Source organism: Miscanthus floridulus, chromosome 7 (assembly GCF_019320115.1).
Source record: "Miscanthus floridulus cultivar M001 chromosome 7, ASM1932011v1, whole genome shotgun sequence".
Lineage (NCBI taxonomy): Eukaryota > Viridiplantae > Streptophyta > Magnoliopsida > Poales > Poaceae > Miscanthus > Miscanthus floridulus.
Window position 1 is genome coordinate 80,052,633 of NC_089586.1, and position 24,631 is coordinate 80,077,263.

General features: G+C 42.0%; 2 protein-coding genes and 2 pseudogenes across 2 annotated transcripts; all 4 read left to right on the forward strand.

Annotated features, from left to right (window-relative positions):
* Positions 1 to 827: 827 nt before the first annotated feature.
* LOC136463553 (uncharacterized) lies at positions 828 to 2,214 on the forward strand. Its single transcript, XM_066462543.1, has 3 exons — positions 828 to 1,259; positions 1,791 to 1,844; positions 2,010 to 2,214. Exons 1-3 carry the CDS (start codon positions 852 to 854, stop codon positions 2,037 to 2,039), a joined length of 492 nt encoding a protein of 163 aa, XP_066318640.1. The 5' UTR covers positions 828 to 851; the 3' UTR covers positions 2,040 to 2,214.
* An 893-nt stretch (positions 2,215 to 3,107) lies between these two features.
* Positions 3,108 to 5,108, forward strand: LOC136465711 (uncharacterized). The gene is made up of 5 exons (XM_066464338.1): positions 3,108 to 3,449; positions 4,360 to 4,477; positions 4,568 to 4,744; positions 4,825 to 4,955; positions 4,998 to 5,108. Exons 1-5 carry the CDS (start codon positions 3,108 to 3,110, stop codon positions 5,106 to 5,108), a joined length of 879 nt encoding a protein of 292 aa, XP_066320435.1.
* Positions 5,109 to 10,237: 5,129 nt separating this feature from the next.
* Positions 10,238 to 12,799, forward strand: LOC136465712 (uncharacterized; annotated as a pseudogene).
* A 5,045-nt stretch (positions 12,800 to 17,844) lies between these two features.
* Positions 17,845 to 19,267, forward strand: LOC136465713 (uncharacterized; annotated as a pseudogene).
* The last annotated feature ends 5,364 nt before the right edge of the window (positions 19,268 to 24,631 follow it).

The following is a 24,631-nucleotide window of genomic DNA, read 5'->3' on the forward strand; positions in this document are numbered from 1 at the left end:
AAATGTCTTACTTTTGTTCTTTTTAGTTGTATAGGAGATAGGAAATAGGAGACTGTAAGGAGGTGGCACCTCGCAAGCGTGAGTCTTGGCCAGCTATGTCTCATGGAGGCCTACATGTAAAAGATTAGGAAGAGACGGAAGAAAATTAGGGTTTTATAATATAATTATTAAGGATAAATAGATAGATAGATTTGAGGTTATATGCTTTTTTTTAATATAAATCAACAAAGCATGGTACGAAAACGGTGTGTTGTAATAAAGAACAAAACATGCATCATTTTTACATAAGAGTATGCAAGAACACAAGAGTATATACAAAATTAAATCAACTTCTTCTATTTCAAATTATAAGATGTTTTGGTATTTTTAGATAAAAGATTTTACTATATATCTAGATATACATTTATATCTAAATATGTAGTAAAATTAATAGATCTAGAAAAACTAACACGTCTTATAATTTGAAATGCAAACGTAGTTTACTCCTTTAATAACAGCAAGAATCATGAGGATCAAACTGCCCAAATCCCTCGTGCTCCACCGACCACCATTTCTGTATCTTCCGGACAGCCTTTATAAATAGCACCCCATCATCTCAACAATTAGCAACGACACCCTCCACGTATTTCCCCTCCGCCCCCTTCTTCTCCAAGATTTTGCGAAGCAGACCCTCCTCTCCCCTTCCCGCCTGGCTTTTCTTCCCGCCACGATGGCCTCCGGTTCAGGAAAGAACCAAGACGACACCAAAACCAAAGAACCGGTCGATTTGCTGCGCCCGGAGTCCAAAGCCGCCGCCGCTACAGAACCGCCTCCCCTCCCTCCGCAGTCCAAAATCATCGAAGAAGAGGTCCATGGGCCACCGGAAGCCGGAGGCCGGAACCCCTCTGCCGCCACCGCCACAGCCGCGGGGGCCGAGCAGAAGGGCGAGGAGACCATGTCTCTTTTCCGACTGGGACTCCGCAGGCGGCAAGCCCCCTCTTCCTCCACGCCCTCCCTTCGTCTCGAGAGCCAGCGGTCCGAGCTCCACGAGCGGCAAGGCCCCCCGCCCGCCCAGCCCGCCCCCTCCGCCCTATCCGATGTCCGAGGAGGTGTTGGCGAGCGGCATGGCGGTGAGGGATAAGTGGAACAGTGACAAGGAGAATCGCATCGATTTGAAGGACGTGTTTAATGAACTGATGTTGGAGTGCCAGAGGGAGAGGAGCGGGGAAACGGACCAGAAAGCCGAGGCTGAGGGAATGCTGAGGCAACAGAATGAGCAGGTGTTGTTTCCTGGATATTTCGACAAAGTTCTTGAGCGATTCCTGTTTGCTTGTGATTTGGCCTTTGGGAGATCGAATCCTGGCGTTCTTGGGGATCTTGGGGGAGGATTTTGGATACTGGAGTCTGTAACTAAGAAATTGTACGGCATCCTAGAGTAGGGGTGGAATACTTCGGCAGATGTTGGGGCCAATTTCTCTTTCTGGGTTGCTTGGCAACGATCTTGCAGAGACTTTTGTAGGTGCATGTTCTTGCACTGTTATAATCGATATTTCTGTTCAGTTTGATGCATGCTTTCATTTCACCGTCAAATGTCAGGGCCAATCTCTCTCTCTCTTTGAGATAGCATAAACCAATGTAGTTTCTTTATATTATTGACCGATTACATGCATTGCTGGTTTTAGCCATTGTCTGGCTGATTATATGGCCGCATAATCATATTTTGAATAGCTGACAGGATTTGATAAGTGTCGATTTTGTTATTACTAATCCCTTGTTTGAATATTTGACTTTGGACGTTAATTTTGGAACAGGTGAACTCACCAGTACTTTGGCCCAAAAAAGTCAAGAAACCGCTCTGGAGAAAGGTACAATATGACCTGAATATTTCTTACATTTTTTGTTGTGATTGGTAACTGGTGTGAGCACTCTTGTGCCAATTTTTGTGTTTGAGATGTTGGATCAGGATTGTTCAGTCTTTGTTCTATCCATGCTTATATGAAATATTGAGATCATAAAATTTATTCTGGCAGGAGATCATGTTCAAAATGGGTGTAGCATAGAGATGGAAGCAATGGCAAATGTTATTGTTTCTGTTCTGCCAAGATTTGATGATTCTTGATTATTATTGTGATCTGATATGGAATTTCAAGGGGAAAAGACAATGTTGGTGTATGTTTCCATAATTTAAAAACTGTAAAAAGTGTTATTGCTTACACTTAACGGTCAGTATTTATGTCTTATTCTTCATTGTACCACAAATTGTCCTTGTTGACATGTTTCTAAGGAATTGTGAAGACATACAGGATTCTGATGTTGATGAATGGTCTAATAGTTGAAGTTATTATATGATTAGCAAAACAGACAGTTGTCAGATACATAAGATCTTGGATATTTCTGTAGTAATATTTCAAAAAGTTCCATTACCTTCTCCATTGTTTCCTTCTGTGAACTATTAGATGGATCTTGGCATTAATTATTTACTGTTGCTTCTAATTCTAACAAAAAATGTGGAATTTTTAACCAATTTTATGTGGAATAGTTTTTGGACAGGATAGGAATCTCCAGCTGAAATTACACAATACCTCATGTGAACTACCAGCATACACTGTTCACATGCCTCTTCTAATTGATATTATTGGTTTGTGATGGGACCTTAATTGGCTTTGAGTTTGTATTGAATTCAAGAAATGAAGTATATGTTCTTTCTTTCTCTATTCATTGAACAAATCAATATCATCAAAAACATTGCATTTATTCATGGCTTAAGGTTTTCTTATAATGTGGAAACCTGAAAACTTAACAAATTACAATCCCATATTAGAACTGTTGCTTCCTGGTTCAGATCTTTTTGTTTTGAATTCCTTTGTTCTTGTTTTTGTGCTGTAATATTCAATCTTTCTGTCAGTTTGAAATCATGCTTTCATTTCACCATCAATTGTTAGGACAATCTGTATGCTTATTTGAGATAGCATATCGATGTACTTTCTTTAAATCATTGCCCAATTACATGCATTGCTGATTTTAGCCCTTGTCTGGCTGATTTATGAAATTGGTTCGGAAGCCCCAAAGCATAATCATTTGAATAGCTGACAAGACTAAGTTTGGATCAGGCTATTCTTCCCGCCACGATGGCCTCCGGTTCAGGAAAGAACCAAGACGACACCAAAACCAAAGAACTGGTTGATTTGCTGAGCAAGAAAAAGTCCAACGCCGCCTCCTCTACTACAGAGCCGTCTCCTGCCGCTCCTCCATTCAAGAGCCTCCAAGAACAGTGCCATGGGCCACTGGAAGCTGGAGGCCGTGACTCCTCCACCGCCACAGCCGCTGCGGCTGAGTGGAAGGGCGAGGAGACCATGGCTCTTTCCCGACGGCGCTCCGTAGGCGGCAAGCCCCCTCTTCCTCCATGCCCTGCCTCCATCCTGAGAGCCAGGGGGGCGAATATCGAAATGAAGGACCTGATCAATGAACAGGTGCTGTTTCCTGCATCTTTTGACTACATTCTTGTGCGGTTCCTGTTTGCTTGTGATTTGGCCTTTGGGAGATTGCATCCTGCTGCTCTTGGGGATCTTGGCAGTGGATTTAGCATACTGGAGTCAGTATGGCATACTAGAGTAGGCCAGTAGGGGTGGAATCCTTTGGCAGATGTTGGGGCCGATTTCTCTTTCAGTGTTGCTAAGAGTGGAAACTATCTTGCAGAGGTTTATGTAGGTTCATGTGCTTGTGCTGTTATATTCGATCTTTCTGTTCAGTTTGATGTCATGCTTTCATTTCACTGTAAAATTTTAGGACCAATCTTTATGCATATTTAAGATAGCATAAACCAATGCAGTTTCTTTAGATCATTGCTCAATTACATGCATTGCTGATTTTAGCCCTTGTCTGGCTGATTTCTGAAATTGGCTTGGGTGCCCCAAAACATAATCATATGAATACCTGAGAAGACTAGATAAGTTTTTATTTTGAATATTTGACTTTCGAGGTTAATTTTGGAACATGTGAAGTCACCAACAATTTGACATGAAAATGTTAACAAGAAATCACTCTGGACAAAGTTACAATATGACATGAATATTTCTTACATCTCTAGTTATATTTGGTAACTGGTGTGAACACTCTTGTGCCAATTTTTGTGTTTGTGATGTTGGATCAGGATTGCCCAGTGTTTGTTATATCCATGCTTATATTAAATATTGAGATCATAAAATTTATTTTGGCAAGAAATCAGTTTCAAATGGTGTAGTATAGAGATGAAATCAATGGCAAATGCTATAGTTTCTGTTTTTTCAAGATTAGATGATTCTTAAGTAATGAGTACTCTTGTGATCTGATATGGAATTCAAGGGGAAAAAACAATGGTCACAGTATATCTTGCTCCCACAGAAGAGAAATGAGGATGCTACATGTGGAGTCCGCATATCGGGTAGGAGGAGAATAAATGGCAGGCGGATTTTTCTCGTCATCATTCTGATATTTTTTGGTAATCTCCCTACTGCAATAGGTAACCTACACAACTATGTTTTGTTTTTCCTTGCAATGTGCTTAGTTGCGTGAAACTTGACAAACGCTATTCTTTTTATTTGCTCCGAAGGTTTCCAGAGATATGATCTTGATGCGGCTGCTAACGAGCTACGGGCGCCAGGATACCAGATGCAGATACAGCAAGCGCTAGCAGCTCAAGAGGCTCATGAAGCAGCTAGGCTTAAAGTTCTGTGGCGGACTGCTGCGGCTGTACTTTTTCTGGCTTTTCTCTTTGGCAGCATCATGGGTATGTACCTCAATGGAATTTTGCCGCTTCAATATACATATGCATTTGACATATATCTAACTTGTTAAAATGGCTTACAGCTGGGCCTAACAATGGGCAGGAGGAAGTAATGCCACCTGAAGCGCCAGCGCCTGAAATTGGAAGAGGTTCTGATCTGCTAATTGTTGTGTTGATTCTTTTTGCTTTGGTGATGGTCACAGTAGCTCTTCGCGTAGTTTTGCGTGGTCGATTATGACATGGGTGATGCTGATAGGTGGGCGGTGTAACTGGTGCACTGATTCTTGTGCCGTCAAAATCAGTTGTAACTAATGTTGATATATTGGTAATAGTGGTTTCTAGTCTCATGGGGGATTTCACGACCTAGTTACCAACGCACTCATATTTTGGAAACAGCGCGAAGAGTTTCATCCCATAAAACTATCTCTAGTCCCACGAAACTTTTATCACCTCTCTCTTCATCAATACAGTGCCATGTCAGTATATTTAATGCCTATAAAACCCTCGTGAAACCGCCATTGAGATTAGCCTAATGTGTAGTGTGAGGAACCGTCCAAATTAACCTATTCAAACCGAGCTATCGAGGTTAATGGAATTAATTTCGGTAGTTCCTGGGACACCACAAGTATGCCCCACAAGCACAAAATAAATATAGGTTGCAGGTCATACACAATTACACCACACGGTTTATAAGATATTGTAAATTAAATAGGTTCAAGTGTATACATCACATATTTTTGGAAAGGTCTAATCATCATACACTCATACACGTTACTACGTAACACAAAGCATGGAGAATAGGCGTGATAGGCAGTCCGAGGCGGCTACAACGACACTAGAACTCTCCGGTGCATTGCATTCAGGGAGCACAAGAAAATAAAACAGACTGGGGCTATGCACCGAAAGTGCAGAATGGACCGTGGGTTCAGAGAGGGTTGCAGCGAGGCAGCGTGGGAGTAAAACACACCGGATCGCTCCGGTGCACCAACGAAGGAGCACTGGAGCTTCCAGCCTCCAACAGTCATCTCCAACCGCTAGTCAACTATTCCATATTAATTGCGAATCCTCATATCTTCCACGGTACTAGCTTCACCAAATTATGTAAAAATATGCTAACATGCTCCATTATGGTTTTACTATCTCCATCGCTGAATTTGTAAAAGTCGGTACTTTCCAACCATCATGAGCTTTCAGGTAATCAAACTATGAAGGATATGACATGTCTCCAGCTGATCTAAAATGCACACCCATAGTTTTCTTCTAAATCTTTATGCAAATTTTTCATAAATCATCTTAAAGCTTCATCCCACTGGTCAGATTGTCAATTTGTGAAGTATTTGTCTACATGTTAGCGTTAACTCTTTAACGGTGTTTTAGAAGGGTTTGGCAACACCGTATAATGAGCAAAAGAGATATGTGTCGTTGTGGTTTATTCGATGGCTGACTGAAAGTAACCATCGGTAACGTAGTCGTAACTATCGGTTTCAGCTATCGAATAGGCCAATTCGAGTTGGTTAGCTAATGCACAACTCATTTTGTCCCTCAAAAAATTGAACAGCATCTCATATTGAGATTGACTAGCAATCGAGGGCGATCCACTAGTAGACACATCACGAGGAAAAAACAGGAATTTCGAGCTTCTTTTTATCCTTTTTATCAAAATTAACCATATATTTGCTAATATTGTCTTGCATATTGATCTAAAAAAGTTTGGCTTAGTTCGGTAATCATCTTAGTACATTCATCATGTGTAATGCCAAACATAGGAGGCGTTTCATCAGTTTTTCCTCGTATAGAGATTTAGCAGGAATAGGGGCAAAGCTGGCGTCTTTGATCTTCTTGTCAAATCCCCGCTGGTCCACTTTGAAGTATGCTAGGGCATACTCCAGATCGACGGCATCTCAGACCTTCGCCCTCCCCTCCAGCATGTTACAAATCTCCTCAGGAAGGTTGATCGACCGAATGCTTAATTATGTACTTGGAATTGTTTGGCTCTGTAGGATCATTTTTCTTACCATCTACCATAGTATTAGATTTGTTTACTTTCTTGAATCATTTTTCTTACCGTCTACCATAGTAGCAGATTTGTTTACTTTCTTCCAAACAAAGTCGTCAAAAAATGTGTTGATAAATTAAATTTCAGTCACATATCAACAAGGGCTAAATTTCCTAGGTCGCACACAGCCAATGCACGTAGCGGAGGGAGATCGGAACGACAAGGCCGACCAGTAGGTCAGCAAGACCGATTTGATGCTCGTTTTTCACCCGATAAACTATCGAACGCCTTCCGAAAAGACCTTGTTGGGGGAGATGCACATCGGGGTTGATCTGGAGTCGGTAAGGCCATTTAGTACATTCACAAATCTTGTACACAGAAGTGCAGAACAGCAAGAGGGTTGGAAGAGTTTGATGTAGAAGAAAAGATAATAAATAGATTGGTTTTCTGACGATTGGATAGATAGATCTCTTAATCAATCGAGATTCTCTTACATAAATAGAATGGGGGTGGTCTTATCTGTATAGAAAACTTATTCCACACGTAATTTATAAGTTTTTCATGAGACCAGATGAGTTTCTATAAAAAAAAATGAATTGCATCACTGATAGCCAAAACTGCTTATTAGGTTGGTTCCAACACTGGCCTAGCTGGTTTAAACATGCACGGTGGGCTCTCTAGAAAAACCATCTCGATTGGTTCTGACTGCTGGCTGGCCGGGGAAGCCCTAAACCGGACTAGTCTGGCTTTTGCTGAATTTTATAAATTTTATTTTAATTGATTCAAATTTGAATCTTTTTTATTACGGCAATTCTTAGATTTGAATGTCCGACTATTTACTCGGTATCAGATGAACGCGGACGTAGGGCCATGTGACACAACCTTTGTTTAATAATAAATATCCAGTCAATTCATCCATATCCCACTCTACCGCTCGCCCCATTCCTACTGTCACAGCTCCTTTCGCTCCGCGGACCACGCTCGATGCTCCTGTTGCTGTTCCACGTGCCGTGCCCGCTGCTCCGGCTGCTGCTCCACACGCCCACGCTCGCTGCTCCTGCCGTTGCTCCGCGCGCCCACCCTGCTGCTCCTGCCGTTGCTTCTACTCCGCCACCAGCGCAAGGAGAAGCGTCGGGCCTTGGCGCAGAAGCCCTGCGGTCTTGTCTCCTGCTACGGCTACGGCGCTAGGATGCAGATGGCGGAGGTCACACCGGGATATGATGCATGTCGCAAGTGTACATTGAAAATGTTTCAGGTGTAGAGGTATGTTTCAAGTGTTTCACACGGATGTTGCAAAAGTAGATCGGAATGTTGCATATGTTGCAATGGTTGTACACGTATGTTAGAAGCGTCTTTCCCCAATGTTTCATTTGTTTTTTCAGATGTTTGGTGCAAGCGTGTTTATCCAGATGTTGCATATGTTTCAACACATATGTTGCAAGTGTTTTATCTGGATATTGCGTATGTTTGCAATGGTTTTCAATTGTTTTTTCAAGTATTTAATGTTGCAGTGTTGCATCGGGATGTTGCAAAAGTAGATCATGTGTTGCACGTGGAATGCGCGTGGGAAGCAGGAGGGGGGCACGAGTGGTCCTGTGGGGGCGATGTTTGGGTGGCACGGGCCCCGCGTGGGCGCGGGTGACGCAGGCGTGGTCGAGCGATGTCCGAGTGGCACAGGGCCACATGTGGACGCGCAAAACGGATGGGAAAACTGAAAACAGCCGTAGGTGTCCGTTCGAACACTAGCAGTGCCCTTTTTATTACACGTGATTTTCTAATCATATTCAACTCTGTTGATCATGTTTTAGCTATCAACATATAAATAAATCCTTTATAAATAGTTCAAAGCTCATATTAAAAACAGTTTATACTTCTATGTTAAGATTCCTATAAAAGATTAAGTTAACAAAAAAAAGATAGACAAATCACTTTATATTGTAAAACATCGAGATTCCTAAAAGATCGCGTAGGTGATAAGCCATGGCTGAAAGTACTATTGACTGATTTGTTGTGAGAGAAAAATATTGTTCCGACTGAAAAAATAAGTTAAAAATACGAATTAAAAGACAAGCGAACAGGGTTTAAGTCTTTTTTTATGACAGTCCTAAAAGATTAACTTAACGAAAAAGAGAGACAAATCGATATCTAACCTTGGAGAAAACAAAGTGACGTTACTCTATAAGTGTGTGTTTGATTTGAAAAATGAGGTGATCTAGCATCTTCTCACTCCTTACTTTTTTTATTTGGTTCATGGAATGGAATAAATTAATCCATCGCCAACTCATTTCTCAAGCTAATAATTAGTATATATATATATATAAAAGAAATAAGTTGATTCTACTAAAATTTATAGGATAAACTCATGATGCACCGCTTCGTTAAGTATGGAGTGACTCTAGCCGTTTTGGTTAAGTCCGAGCGTGGACGCCATTTTGGATTGAATCTCGGTCTAGAGATATGTTCTAAAAGGTGATGTGTCCCTACAATTTAAGACTAGCTTGCTTTTTAAATAAATATATGCAGCTTTTGAAATAAAAATAAATCCCAGAACGTGCATATATACCACTAAAGCCTTTATTAAAAATCAATGTGTTCGCTTGCCAAGTCGGAAAAATGAGCCAAGTATGATTGCCTTGGAGACGACCCGACCCCGTCCTCCCCGGGCGGCGACGACTGGCTAGCGTCGTTGTGGCAGCGTCCTTCGAGTATCCGCCAGGCCCGTCGCCGGCAATTGTACCCTCGAGGTATGCCTACACGTTCTATCTTCCTTCTTGCTGTTTGAGACCGAGCACCCGAAACCTAATGTAAGCTACTTGTGTTCTTAGGGTCTGGCCGGCTGGCCCCAATTAAAGTATCTACATATGCATATTGCCAACTAACTTCGAAGTTTAGCAAAACATTATCGGGTTTATATGTCCTGTACTAAGTGTCCGCGCGGGTCTCATAGGAGATAGGACCACCTATTGAATCAGTTTGTATTTAGTTCAGTAGTACTCCATCCGTCCCAACTCCCAAATTACAAGACGTTTTGGCTTTTGTGGATCATAGCTTTTACTATTAATATAGACATAACATATATCTAGATGACTAGATGCTTAACAAAAGTTATGAATCCAGAAAAGTCAAAACATCTTATAATTTTGAACGAAGGGAGTACTATAATCTGTTAGTTTCAGAACTGTAATCTCAGGTCTAGCGATGTTTCATGAGTTCTTATCAAAAGACAATAATAGATAGAAAATGCACACATACCAGTGAATGTTGGAAGAATTGTAATTGCTTAAAGTAACCATTTATACTTCATATGATTTTTTTTAGAATACAACTTGACATCTGAGTTGCTTCAGATAAAATAAAATATTGCAGATAGGGCAAACCAGGATGAAAGTTTAGATCAAGAAGATATCAATTACAGAAGGGTGTTGTATTTGCAATCATGTAATTATAATTTTTTTTGCATGATTTCTTTTGCCAGGAGTATCTTGGTTAGCTAACAGAAAATGATAGATTGGTCCAAGATCTATTTAGTCACGAGATTCTTCCCAGAGGTGCAGCATGCTGATCAGCTGACTCCTAATCATCAAAAAGTGATCTACACAGCCATCTCGCTTTTCATCTTTTTGACTGCCAGCCATCTTCCATTGTATGGGACAATCCCTGTCCAACGAGTCAACGTGCCTGATACATCATACTGGGGGCATCCATTCTTTGCACCAAATGGTTCACTTCTGGCACTTGGCATCGGTCCCATTCTACTATCTGAAATTGTCACACAGATATTGGTGACATCAAATGGTATAAACGTGGACAGCAATGCACCAGAGGCTCGTACACTTCTGTAAGTGCTAATTTTCCTCAATTCAAAGTAATCTGGCTGAAAATTAATTTCTGGTGAAATGATTGGAATGGTGATACTCATAATGTTATGCTTCTTGACTAAACACGCATAGCTACATAAATAATCAATCGATCATTCTTTGAATAACCATATGACCAAAGTTCTCTTCTATCAGAAATTTGAAAGTGAGGTATGATGAATTTCTTTTATGTGTCAAAGTATTAGCTTTCCGCAAGATAAGGCAGTATTAAATAGCTTTCTCAAGAATTTGGCCACATAGGCACCCTATTATGGTGTAAGAAAAGAAAAGAAAAACTAGACCAACCTAGGAGGAACTAAGTGACATTTTATTAAGAAGAAAATAGGCACCCAAATTTGCTTCAATGAGGACTTGAACCTAGGTGATCTGGGCATATATCCACACCCTCGACCAATTGATGAGCTAAGAAAAGAAAAATGGGGACTCCATCACTATCCCAACTTTCTGCTTTGGAAAGAAAGTAGCACACTGCACACAATCCAACTATTTATCAGATTTCTTTGGACATGGGTCATTGATTCCATTACCTATGGGCTTGTGGCTGAGAAACAATATTGTGAGTTTGACCACTGTATCAGACTTTTAAATTTAAATGCTAAGGCGTTATGCGCTGTGCTTCTTTTGGGTGGTTATTTTTTTTTTGTTAATTACAGATTGTATATTTTTATATTCTAGTTCTAAACTCTTGCGAACTTCAGGAACAGGGTTCAAAAGTTGATGGGGATATTGCTCACCATCACAGGAGCTATTACTCTTGTATTAGGTCTTTGTTCTGTTAGCAAACTTGGCACTGGCAATGCAGTCTTAATACTTCTTCAAATTATTATCTCTGGTATCATTGTCATTTATCTTGACGATGTCCTAAAAAAGGGATATGGATTGTTATCTGGTATCTCTTTGTTCACGGCCGCCACTATTTGGTAAGAGGGTCTGAAACTAGAGGCATTGTGACAGAGTTGGTTTATCCTTGTAAAATAATACTTCTCTCATTTTCTTGTACAGTGAAAATGTATTGTGGAAGCCTTTAGCCTCACAACATTCATTTATCCTGAACAAGGCGCTGAATTTGAGGGAGCTGTTCCTGCTTGGGTTCACCTTCTGATTACTAAGACAGATAAATTTTCTGCAATGCGTGAAGCATTTTACCATCAAAACCTCCCAAATGTTACCAGCTTACTAGCTACTTGCTTATTTGTTCTAATTGTCATATCCTTCCAAGGCCTGTCTATTGTGTTGCCAGTCAGGATGCATATTCCTGGGTTTCAAGTTAACTACCTCATCAAGATCTCCAATATATTCTATGGGCCTATAATCTTGTATCGGTTGCTGGTTTCATTTCTTTATAACATCGCAAAGGTAATTGTCAACATTATTACATGTTATGTCACACTGATACTATTGAGCCTTCCTGTGTAAGCATGCTATGTTTCCTGTTTCCGTCTGCAGATGTTGTACATGAAATACGGTGGAAATAGACTATTGAATCTGCTCGGCACATGGAATAGATCCAACCATTCCTGACAATCGTTTTTAGTTGGTGGCATTTTGTACTACATAACAACACCCCCAACGTAAGTGCATATACTATGTGGAAACTCTGGCAGCCACATTTTTTTGTGATTAAAACTATGGCTTGATTCTAATGTGTTGCCTCGATCTTTGCTTTACACTATCCTTCTTTCTTGCAGCCTGGCTAATCTTCACATAGCCTCGTTTCAAGCATTTATATATGTTACCTGTGTACTTGGTGCTTGTGCGTATCTCTCAGTATTTTGGCTGAGACTGTGTGTATCTTCAAAAAGATTTTGGAATGGCTTTATCAATGTATGGGTAAAGTTGTGTGCAACATTCTTACTTTCTCCTCTTTCCTTCTTATTTTTACTGTTTACATTGTAAATCCAATGCAGGCGGAACGAAGAGTCATGCCTGCCCAGCCTGACTCAATACCTCAGAACGAATTAGTCAGTCATATTTTGAAGGCAGCTCGTCTCAGTGGTTTCTGCGTTGGTGCATTGATAATTTTGGGAGATTTCATTGGCGTATTTGGTTCTGGGACTGGAATTATGCTAGCTGTGACTGCTTTATATCCTTACTTCGATGGTAGAGCTGGTGAGGTTGGCGCTTTCGGCTTCTGATGGATTCTCTTCTTAGAACAGGGGATGCAGTAATATTAATCACTTTGTGGGGAAAATTATTGAAACACCGTTAGGCTACCTACCATTATGAGCATGAACTTTTCTTTTCTTTTCAAGTGTAAATAGTCTGTACAGTCCACCACAACTTTGCTTCTTGTCGGAAAACTTAAACTTTGACCCAGATGCTTCATTTTCTGTAAATGTTGTCAATGCATAGCTGGGCACTGTTGTCAATGTCGAATTGCATGGAGGATGGCGTCATTTTCATATTATCTTGGATTGCTCAAGTTTCTGACAATTGTTGGATCTCATATTCAGTACTGAACTCAATTTCCGTGCATATGTGTAACTGACTGATCCTGACACTGAGAAATGAACGTGTCCGTTGGTTTATAAATGTTTAAGTTCATTGGGGCCGTATGAGTTATATCGTTGATTATGTTGAAAGGAAAAGCGAAAGCGATTTGTGTAATGGAAAGAATGATTGGATTGATTAGTAAACTGTACAATGATTACATATTTATACCCCCTGAAGGCAGGAAACTGGCCCTTTCGGGCTATCCCCGAAAGGTCCTGAACAGTTGGTGCTAATCTTAATTAGCACATGTCTACTTACATTTAACACGTATCTAATGACGTCATTAACTGCTAATTGATCGCTAATGACTATTTCTAACACTCTCCCTTGATCAATTTGCTCTTTGAATCTTCACATGAATATCCTTGACGCGATGTCCATTAGTCTTTTAAGAATCCGTTGAATATTGAAGAAAATTGAAAATTGATCCTTGATATTTCCTTGAATATCCTGTGGGGAAAATAGAAAAACATACATAGATTCTTGTATTGATGTTGTATTGTTAAATCTTCCATGAAAAAATTAATTAATAACTCATGTAAGATTAGGAAATACAGTATGTTGTGTGAACAGGATTAACTCAGGGAGAGACTCCCCTGAACCTTGCAAATCTCTGGGACGACGCATACTAATTTCATGAATATATTTTTAGAATGTGGTTGCCGGTAAAGATTTAGTGAATAAATCAACATAATTATCATTAGACTTGATTTGCAAAATGTTAATTTCCCCGTTTTGTTGTAACTCATGAGGATAAAATAACTTAGGGGCAATATGTTTTGTGATATTGCTCTTAATGTATCATGTTTCCATCTGTACAATACAAGCGACATTATCTTCATAGATAATAGTAGGTGCTTCGATAGAACCTATACCACATGATTGTTGTATGCCGTTAATCATTCTGCGTAGCCACACACATTCGCGAGATGCCTCATATATTGCAATGATTTCAGAATGATTAGTGGATGTAGCCACTAAAGTTTGTTTTGAAGACTTCCAAGAAATAGCATTCCCACCATGTAAAAATACAAAACATGTTTGAGATCTGGCGTTATGGGGATCTGATAAATAACCAGCATCTGCATATCCAATCATACTTGGATCTGTTTTTCTTTGAAAGAAAAGTCCAAGATCTTTTGTGCCATTGAGATATCTAAGGATATTCTTGACTCATGTCCAATGTCGCTTGGTAGGAATCGCGTTGTGTCTAGCTAGTAAGTTCACTACAAAAGCAATATCTGGCCGGGTGCTGTTTGCAAGATACATGAGCGCTCTAATTGCACTAAGATAAGCAACCTCAAGTCCCAATGTCCTTTCTCCTTCGTCATGTGGTCTGAAAGGATCTTTATTTAAGTCTAAAGACCGAGTTTTTGTTGGATGTGCTTTATCCATATTAAATTTCTCCAAAATTTTCTGGATGTAAGCGGCTTGATAAACAAATATTCCTCAAGGAATATATTCGAGTTGTAAACTCAAACAAAATTTAGTTTGACCTAAATCTTTCATCTCGAATTCCGTCATTAGATGATTACATGCTTCATTTATGTCTTGCACATGACCTATGATGTTTAGGTCATCGACATATACAGAAATTATGCGAAACCCAGTTTGTGATGTCTTAATGAATACACATGGTGAATCATCATTAGTTGTGTATCCCTTCTGAAGAAGAAATTCACTTAGTCGATTGTACCACATTCGACCTGATTGCTTTAAGCCATAAAGTGACTTTTGAAGCTTTACACAATACATGTCGCGGTTTGCGTTAGAATTCGGTATTGGGATTCCATCAAGAACCTTCATGTATATGTGAGAATCCAGTGACCCATATAAGTAGGCTGTTACTACATCCATCAACTGCACAGATAGATAATTTTGCACTGCCAAGGATATTAAAAATCGGAAGGTGAATCCACTAATAACTAGAGAATATGTTTCATTAAAATCAATGTTGGGTCTCTGCGTAAACCCTTGTGCTACTAATCTCGCTTTATATCTCATCACTTCATTATTTTCATTCCGTTTGCGAACGAAAACCCATTTGTATCCATTTGTATCCCACATGAAAGATACTAGGTGGAGTTGGTATTGCTGACGTGAATACCTTCCTTTTGGTTAGCGAGTCTAACTCCGATTGAATTGCATTCTTCCATTGGGTCCAGTCCGGGCATTTGCGACATTCTGCCAAGGTCTGTGGATCTGGATCATTGTGAAGTTCATGTGCAATTTGTTTGGAGAAAAATGTGTCCACAACGGTAGTCTTTCTATCATATGATACTTCAGTTTCACTATAGTTTGTTGAAATCTCTCGTATCCCTATTGACTCTTCGTGGTTTCCCATCACAATAGAGTCTGGATATTCCTGATGTCCTAGTATCAGTATTTAGGTGCACCACTGAACTAGGTTGTAGATGTTGCCCATCCACATTGTTTTGATTAACAATTTGATGTCTATCAACATGAGGTTGATTTGCATTTACTATTTCAGAAGATTTATTCTTCTAGTTTCCGTGGTTGCTTATTAGAAGCTTTATCCTGGCTTGTGTTCGTAGGTCTCCCCCTCTTATTTAGAATTGGGATTGAAGTGGTATTTTTAGGTATCTCCACTCGCGCTGGAACATTGCGTGCAGGATTTAATGATTTTGTGACACCTTTAATATCAGTAAATGCATCTGGCAGGTTATTTGCAATATATTGCAAATCTATAATTTTCTGAACTTGAAATTCAGTTTGTAAAGTACATGGATCAGAGGCGGAAATGCCTTGGACATTCCAATTGATTTCATGGCATTCATTTTGGTAATTCAAATCTCCCCCTAATGTCGGAAAATGGTCCTCATTAAATATACAACCAGCATACCGGGCTATGAATAAGTCCCTGTAAGGGGTTCGAGATATTTGATAATCGACGGAGATTGATATCCCATGTACATCCATAATTTTCTGTGAGGGCCCATGGATGTACGTTGTGGTGGTAAAATCGTTATGTATGTAGCGCAACCGAATTTTCACAGATGGGAAATACTAGGTGGATTTCCACGTACTAATTGTATAGGGGAATTAGTATGATAAGCAGTTGGACGCAATGGTATTAAGTCTGCAGCATGTAAAACTGCATGACCCCAACATGAGGTTGATAATTTGCAATTCATTAATAATGGTCTGGCAATAAGCTTTACTTTTTTTATAAGTGATTGGTGGCAGTGGCATGTAGATCATCGACGGCACCAATGAAGGCTCGGCTCTGTCGTGCTTCTTCTACCCACCGACCCCCACCCAGTAGCCATCAACAGCGCTCGCGGTCTCCCGAACGGCTATGGTGGTGCGATTCCACTGTGTGTGGTGGTGAAGCTTGGACGGAACTCCTGATGAAGACGCCGGCCATGGAAAAGACAGCGGACAGAATGGCAACGAGCATAGACGGCCTCACGAAGGAGGCGACGAAGAGCGAAAACGAGTAAGTCTCGGGCCATACCGTGTCATGGGGAAGGCACTCCGGCCTCCCCCTTCTTCTTCCTTGCCGATGTGCTTAGTGGCAAGCGTGCCGATAACGTGTTGAAAGGAAAAGCGAAAGCGATTTGTGTAACGGAAAGAATGATTGGATTGATTAGTAAACTGTACAGTAATTACATATTTATACCCCCTGAACGGGTGTGTTACATGTCTCTTGGTACAGGAAACTAGCCCTTTCGGACCTCGAAAGGTCCTGAACGGTTGGTGCTAATCTTAATTAGCACATATCTAATTACATTTAACACATATCTAATGACGTCATTAGCTGCTAATTGATCACTAATTACTATTTCTAACAGATTACCCAGCAGTCCTGCATCCGCCGGCGTCTTGCTGCGCTGTAGTAGTCGACGACATCCTCCCTGTACCGCGCTGGCGCGGCGTCCCATTATATGTAATCATGCATAATCATTTTCTATTACAAAATGTCATCTAAAATCAGGTTCTAAACATTGTGATACACCTTATAATCCCAAAGTTTTTTCTATAATGATAGAACGCCTTATATTACAACCATAAATACGTGCAAGTCACACGTACATGCATGTCTACTAGTAAAAAATAAAAGTCCTTTCATTCTATTACCCAGCAGTTCTGCATCCGCCGGCGCCTGGCCGCGCGGTAGTAGTCGACGACATCCTCCCTGTACCACGCTGGCGCGGCGTCCCAGTATATGTCCACCAGCCTGCTCCTCAACAACGCGACTTGCTCGTCGTACTCCGGCCACGAGTGCATGCCGACCTTCCGCAGCGCGGCGTACCGCCTCTCCACCGGTAAGGCCTCGGCCTTGAGCAGACTGAAACGGAGGAAACGCCTCTTCTTGACGTACCGGCGGCGGCGGAGGGACCACACGCCAAGGGAGTTGCTGATGAGCAGGCTCGTGTCGTTATAGGCGACGAACCCTCGCTTGCGGATCTTGAAAGCCAGCCGCTTCACCGGGGCCACGTAGAAGCAGGGATGATCATCGTCGTCTTTTTCCTGTCCATGTTCATGGACGATGGAAGCAGTAGTCGCAGACTCGCAGTCGATCGATCTCTTGCACCTACCGCTACCAGACATATATCCATGGAAAGTCCGGCCCCTACGTACGCCCCTTTTTCATACGGTACGGTCTCATCGTCTATATGGATCCAACTAGGACTAGGAGCTCCGATCGAGTCCGACAACCATAGGTTAGGGGCTTAGGGCTCCTCCCCGCCGTGATTAGATCATCCATCTCCATGGACGATTTCGTGCCCTGCTTGGTTCCTCCTTCCCTACCAACCGAGGAGAGCAGCAGCCTCAGCCCAAGGTCCGTTGTCCTAGACAACACAGCCTACATCTCCACCGCCGCCGTCTCCAACGCCACGACCACCGTCGGGGAATTGAGCAACGGCAAACCCATCCACGTCTCGTTCTGCCTCGCCCGGCCGCCGCCGCGCCTCTCCTACCTGTGCGTCCACTTCCTGGGCCCCGCCGCTGTCCCCGTCGCCTCCTTTTCGTCCCCGATGGAACCCCCGCCGTCCGGTGCTTCACGGAGGCCCCCAAAGTCATCAGCACGCACGCCGACCTCGCTCTCCTCCGCGTCGCCCATCCGGGCGCCCAGGATCTGCGGAACTACCGATCCCAAGACTACTTCGTGTACACTGCTCGCCCGCGCCCGGGCGCCTCCGGGCTCCGCCGCCTCCCGCACCCGAAGTACGCCAACGCCACCTTCAAGGACAACGAGGTCGCCATCTTTCGCTGCAACGGCGGCACCTCCTCCGGCCGCTACGTCATCGCCGCCCTCAGGAACACCGTCGACCCCAGTAAGTTCAAGCTCCAGCTCTACGACTCGGACAGGTGGACCTCCACGCTGCTGCCCGTCGACGCGCCGGAGAGGGACAGGGTGCTCCCGATCCCCGACACGGCCACCGAGCAACTCTTCCACGACACCACCAAGGTCATCCGTCATCACGCTCGGGGGGCCCCAGGGCCACAATCGGCTGGGTCGATCTCTGGAGGGGCATCCTGCTCTGTGACGTGCTCGATGAGAAACCTGTGCTTCGCGACGTGCCGTTGCCCAAGCCGATGAGGATCAATAAAAGGGGCTTCTGCAGAGGATGTCCGCATCCTTACAGGGACATCACCGCCGTCAAACTCTCGGAGCAGGACATCGAAATCAAGTACGTCGAGATGGGGACTCGTCCTGGGGAGGATTTGCCGCCACCTCGATCAGTGGACAACTCCAACAACTCTGACTACTCTGACTCTGATGACGACGACAAAGAAGAAGATGTCTTTCCCTACTGGAATGCCGCCGTCTGGACCATGCCAGCTCCAATTGCTTCATGGAAGGATTGGCACAGGAACAAGGATTGCAAGGTTGACGTCACCGACATCGTTGTCGACAACCCAAGGCATTCTGAGCTGCTGCTGCCATTGCCACGGCTGAGCACTGACCCAGAAGATGCGACGATGAGCTTGAGGAGGCTGCTTACAGCTCACCCAACTTTGGGACTGGGCGAGGATGGTGAGATGTGGTCATTTATTTGTTGTCTAACTAAGGTGGATTACATGGACGATCAGGGATGCGTGATCGCTGTTGGGGTGAGGGACAAGAAGCTGCGAGGCATAGCTCACCTCTTTTTTTCGGAAAAGCTAAAACACACTCGGGTGTTTTAGCAGCCAGGCACACCGGAATTTTTTTTTGGCCGTTCGATCATGAAGCAAGCGTTGAGATGGCGATCTGTTTAACATATTGCGGGATCCCACCTGGGCCACGTTCTAGGCCGCTGTTGGGCTAGGCCGTGGGCCTGTTAAGCGTTGAGATGACGATCTGTTTAACATATTGCGGGATCCCGCCTGAGTCGCGTTCTGGGCCGCGGTTGGGCCAGGCCGTGGGTCTATTAGGCTAGTTTGGCCTTTTTCTTTTTTCACTGAAATTTTATTAAGCTATTCATTTTAGAAACTTGTGCAGTTTTGTAAAATGCAAATGGATGTCCAAATGAAGTCTTTGTCTTTGTCTAACTATAGAAAAAAATTGTGAATTGTTAATTGTATTTGTGTCAACCTATATATTATTTTTTTTGTCCTTGTCTAACTATATAAAAAAATTTATGACTTGTTATTAGTCTTCGTGTCAACATATATATTAATTTTTCTATCCTTGTCTAACTATAGAAAAAATTATGACTTGTTAATTGTCTTTGTGTTAATATATATATTAATTTTTTTATCCTTGTCTAACTATAGAAAAAATTATGACTTGTTAATGTTTTTTATCAATATATATATTAATTTTTTGTCCTTGTCAAACTATATAAAAAAGATTGTCACTTGTTATATTAAATTTTTGTGACTTGTTAATTGTGTGGGCAGCCGTTTGATTTAAATCTAACGTTGTTATTATCGTGTGCTACTTTTCTCTGAAACAACCGAAGTTTGCTCCTGATAAAAATCGTGTGTTTTACGATGATCTAACAACTGAGTGCTACTTTCCTTTGAAACACACGGATGTAGGGTAGACAGATTCTTATTTTTCGATGAAAGAAGAATTATATTATATGATAGCCGGATACATCAATACGTTACAAACATTTTGGATTACAAAATAGTACTCACGCTATGAATAGCACAACTGAAAACCTAACATGTTAGATGCTTTGCAGTATGGATGACCGCACAGGCAAATAGATAAATGGCCTGAGAACAAATACCTAACGAACGATGGCCAATATTCCTATAGCCGGAATTGAAGAACTTCTTCTTTCTGGTGTCTTCCTTCTTCTTCTTTCTGTCATCGAAGAGTGAGGAAGACTGATCTGAAAATTATTCTCCCTAGTCCTTCATCGTGGCTAGATCTAACCACGACAAAACAGAGAAGAGATCGGAGAAAAATATTCCATGGCGGCGACATTATCTTCGCCTTGATGCCGTTGTCCGAAAATAAAAGTCTCCATGTCGTCATGTCGATGAAGATGCTGACGCCGAAGTTGTCGTCCTCATCTTCAACGGAGCCGCCATAGAGAAGACGATTCCACCATTCCCCTTCATCGTCGTCGGAGAGAGAATGAGATAAAACTCCAATACCAAGAAATTTGGCATGGAGAGACACTAACTCTAATGACTCGATCTACTATGAAAAAACTTATTAAAAACAATGGATCCCCACTTCTTTCAGCATCCGACGAGATGTCGAAGGAAAGAGAAGAAGACCAGCGGTGGTGGAGGACGGGGGACGGCGGCAGCTGCGCTAGGCCAGGAGACGCATCCGGCTCTTGTTGCGTCGTAGTTAATCGACGTATAATTGTGTTGGGTCAGAACCAGAGTGAGATGTGCGGGGCGCAGGCATAGCTCACCTCGACAGCAGGAAAAATGAATGTTTTATTAGGCGTTGCTACCGTGACACTGAGATCTCGAAATATCTGGGCAGCTACAGGTAACTAGTTCTCCTTTCTTTCTTGTACCCTGTTTCCTGTATGCCTTGGATGCATGTAACCACCCTTATTAAAAATCTAACTTATCATTTGTTTGGCCCTAGTACGTTCATGAGAAGTGCACGAGTCGTCGATGACAAAACTTGCAATTAGTACCAAGTTACAATTGTGCTCTTTTTTACTGCTTTTGTCAAACACTGTTGTGGTTGTACAATACTGATATCCTCTCCTCCTGCCAAAACATGGGTATACCAATATTAGGGCAAGCTAATATTTTGGTAATGCAATGAAGATTAGTGTTTGGTTTGCTACCAACAAGAGAGAAAAATTTGTCTTACCAAAATTTTGGAAAGTATTGCCAAAACTTTGGCAACCAACCAATTGTGTGCCAAATCTTTTGAACTTGCCCATATTTTGGCTTGCAAAGATTGGCTTAGAACCAAGCAGGCCCTAGACCTTGAAGTGCCATGAGAAATAATGAAGGCAATCCATATGGCGCAAAGAGTCGCATTGCTGTAGTCTGTATTTATTTGCGACTGTCCGACAGACCCCTACCATGAGCGTTGGTTGTACCTCACACAGTTGCAGTTGGGTCAGAACCGAAGCCAGTGGATCCCTTGAATTGAACCTGCAAAAGATATTTGAGTTGACCATCGTCAAAAATAACTTTGTTCCCTGTTATCCATATTAACCACACAAAATGGCCGCCGCACTAGCGGTAAAAGGGATTGAAAAGTTTTATCTTTATAAGAATATCATTCTCTAGATAAGTGTTGGTGTTTCGAGGTGGACTAAATCCAAACATTATATGGATCGCTCTCCATAAAAAAAATGGTGTGTGACCATCAAAAGAAAATGTGTTAAATGGTTTCAGGTTTTCCAAACAACAACATAACATGTCTCCATTCCGGTTTCTCTTTAATTTACTAACTTATCCTTGGGGAGAATAACCCCTCTTTTAAAGAACCAACAAAAGATTTTAATCTTCGAAAGAATCTTAAGCCGCCAAACTACTTGTGAAACTTTTAAACCATTATTGATTAGGTAACTATACATTGAGTTAACTATAAAAGAATATGTTTTATGTAGTCTCCAAACAAAACCATCATTACCATGTTGCATGTTAATATTAGCCACTCTCGCACAACTAAGTGATTCCATTCTAGTGGCTTATTTCCCACTAAATTCCTTCTAAACTCAAGATTAACTGGAATCATGCTTAATACATCTGCAACCTTTCTTGTTTTCAGGGGTTGGTCTCCTGACCAAGTATCTTTCGAGAACCTGATCTGGTTACCATCATGTAACATGAAGGCACCCAAACTCATGAAAGTTTCTTTTACGCCCATGAGGCCCATCCAAAAATGAGAGTTTCATCCTCTTTTCTCAACTTGTTATCATGTCTCATCTTTTATATATTGTTTCTCAATAAATTTTGCCAAATTTCTTATTCATCAATGTAAAAAACCACTTGCTCAACAGACACTTATTTTGTAAATCAAGATTCATAATGCCTAAACCCCCTTGTTCTTCGTGTAGACATAACAGAGGCGAGTAGTGAGTCTATATTTCTTTTTGTGATTGTTATTTTGCCAAAAAAAATATTGATCTGTAATACTCTACTTTTTAAAAAAAAACACATCTAGGGATCTCAAAGAAAGAAAGAATAAATATAGGAAGGCTTAAAGAACACTGAATTAATCACCACCTGTCTAACTCCAAATGAGAAATGTTGTCTTTCCATCTGCTAAGTCTTTTTTAATTCGTTCTTCGACTTTCTTCTCATACATGCACATGCATGTCATGTTTATTTTTAGATTGGTGTCATTAAAATTTTCACGGATCAAGATACGCCACTCCAATTCATCTATTTCCAACCATGCCATTATAGTTCCGTTGAAGCATAAAATGTTGTAGGACCCATCTGTAGGTCACTCTATTCTAGTGTTGCCTAAACTACCCCTCTATCATTCTCTCCATGTGCAGTGATGCATGGGTCCACATGCCATCTCCTTCCTTAACCCTTTCTTCCCTACGCGACACGTAGGTGTTTGGCCACGCGGTGCGAGGTGGACAGGGCAGCAGGGGCAAAGCCATGATGAAATATCATTGGGGTCCGTATAAACACACAATGTAATATAATGGTTGCCTTCCGAAAAATAATGTAATATAATGATAAAATTGGCTATAGGGCATTGAAAGTAAAGTTGCTTTGCCAGTGGACACGAAGTGTTCTATAACTAATTTTACCTGATATAATACTATGAATAATATCAATAAGAAAAACTATAATAGTATAATACGGGATGATATTATATAAGCTCCTACATTATCAATATAAATATTAATCTCACTACCAAGATTGTATAGTTTTGTTGAATTGCAATTAGTGGGTATGACTTAGCCAACTCTACCGCAAACTCTAAAATTTTAAAATATCAAAAGAATTCTTACGATTTAAGTAGCAATGTCCCACATCTAAAATAATTGTGTTTGCCTTTTTCTATTGAGATCGCCCACATCTTTGCGTCTATGGCTTCATCTACTATATACATATATTTTTTCTTAGAAAAAGGTATTTTTTTATGTCGATCCCTACGTAAGCTATGCTCTTATTAACAAGGGGCTTACTAGCGCCACCTCAGGTGGCTGTCTCCCTCGCGCTCCCTCTACCCCCCCCCCCCCGGACGAGCATCCAAGCATGCATGCCCGTCCTGCTGCTCACCGCGCCCTGCTCGCCGTGCTGTTGCTTGCCCGTGCCCTGCTGCGCGCCTACGTCTGCTCGCTCTGCTGCGCCCCCATAGCTCGCCCGCCTCGTGGGGACCACCTGCGCCTCATGAAACACTTGCAATATTGAGGACTTGCGGCAACATATGTCTAAAATAGATGAAACATTTGGAACATATGCTTGCAATATATGTCTGAAACAACTGAAACATTTAAAACACACACTTGCAGTATGCTTCTGAAACACTTAAAAACACTTGAAAGCATTTGAAAATCATTGCAAACATAAGCAACACCTAGATAAAACACATGCAACATATGTATGAAACATATGCAACATCCAGATAAACACACTTGCGACATACATCTGAAAGCACAGATGAAACATTGGTAACAGACCTTTGCAACATACGCGTACAACCATATTGCAACATATGCAACATCCCCATCTACTTTTGCAATATTCATTTGAAACACTTGCAACATACCTATGAAACATCAGAAACACTTGAAACATACACTTGCAACATGTGCTTTCAGCAAAACTTGAAAGTCGGGTGGGTGGAGCACTGCATAGCGGGATCTAGCCGTGCGGTCGCGATGGAGAAGGAGGATGACAGCGGACGAGCGGCTGCGCAGCCCCCGAGGATAGGGGCGCACGCGGTGCCCTCGACGAGTGGTGCCTGCGGTGGAGCTTCTACAACAACAGTTGGGTGGGTGCGACCTCACGCGGCGAGGCGGCAGCGGCTGTGCGGTCCGGGGGGAGCGTGCCACGGCGGTGCGGGTGCGACGGCGATGGAGACGAAGGCATGCAGGAGGCGCGGTGGAGCGCAGTATCACCACGTGTTTTTTTAATCGGCGACGATCGGAGGGGAGCAGAGAA

Bases quoted from the DNA above. Each gene is read 5' to 3' on its own strand.
- LOC136463553 (XM_066462543.1), top strand. From the start codon at position 852: ATGGGCCACCGGAAGCCGGAGGCCGGAACCCCTCTGCCGCCACCGCCA. The intron at 1,260-1,790 runs GTGTTGTTTCCT...ATTTTGGAACAG, and splicing joins TGAGGCAACAGAATGAGCAG to GTGAACTCACCAGTACTTTG. The intron at 1,845-2,009 runs GTACAATATGAC...TTATTCTGGCAG, and splicing joins AGAAACCGCTCTGGAGAAAG to GAGATCATGTTCAAAATGGG.
- LOC136465711 (XM_066464338.1), top strand. From the start codon at position 3,108: ATGGCCTCCGGTTCAGGAAAGAACCAAGACGACACCAAAACCAAAGAA. The intron at 4,745-4,824 runs GTATGTACCTCA...AATGGCTTACAG, and splicing joins TCTCTTTGGCAGCATCATGG to CTGGGCCTAACAATGGGCAG. The intron at 4,956-4,997 runs GTAGTTTTGCGT...TGATGCTGATAG, and splicing joins TGGTCACAGTAGCTCTTCGC to GTGGGCGGTGTAACTGGTGC.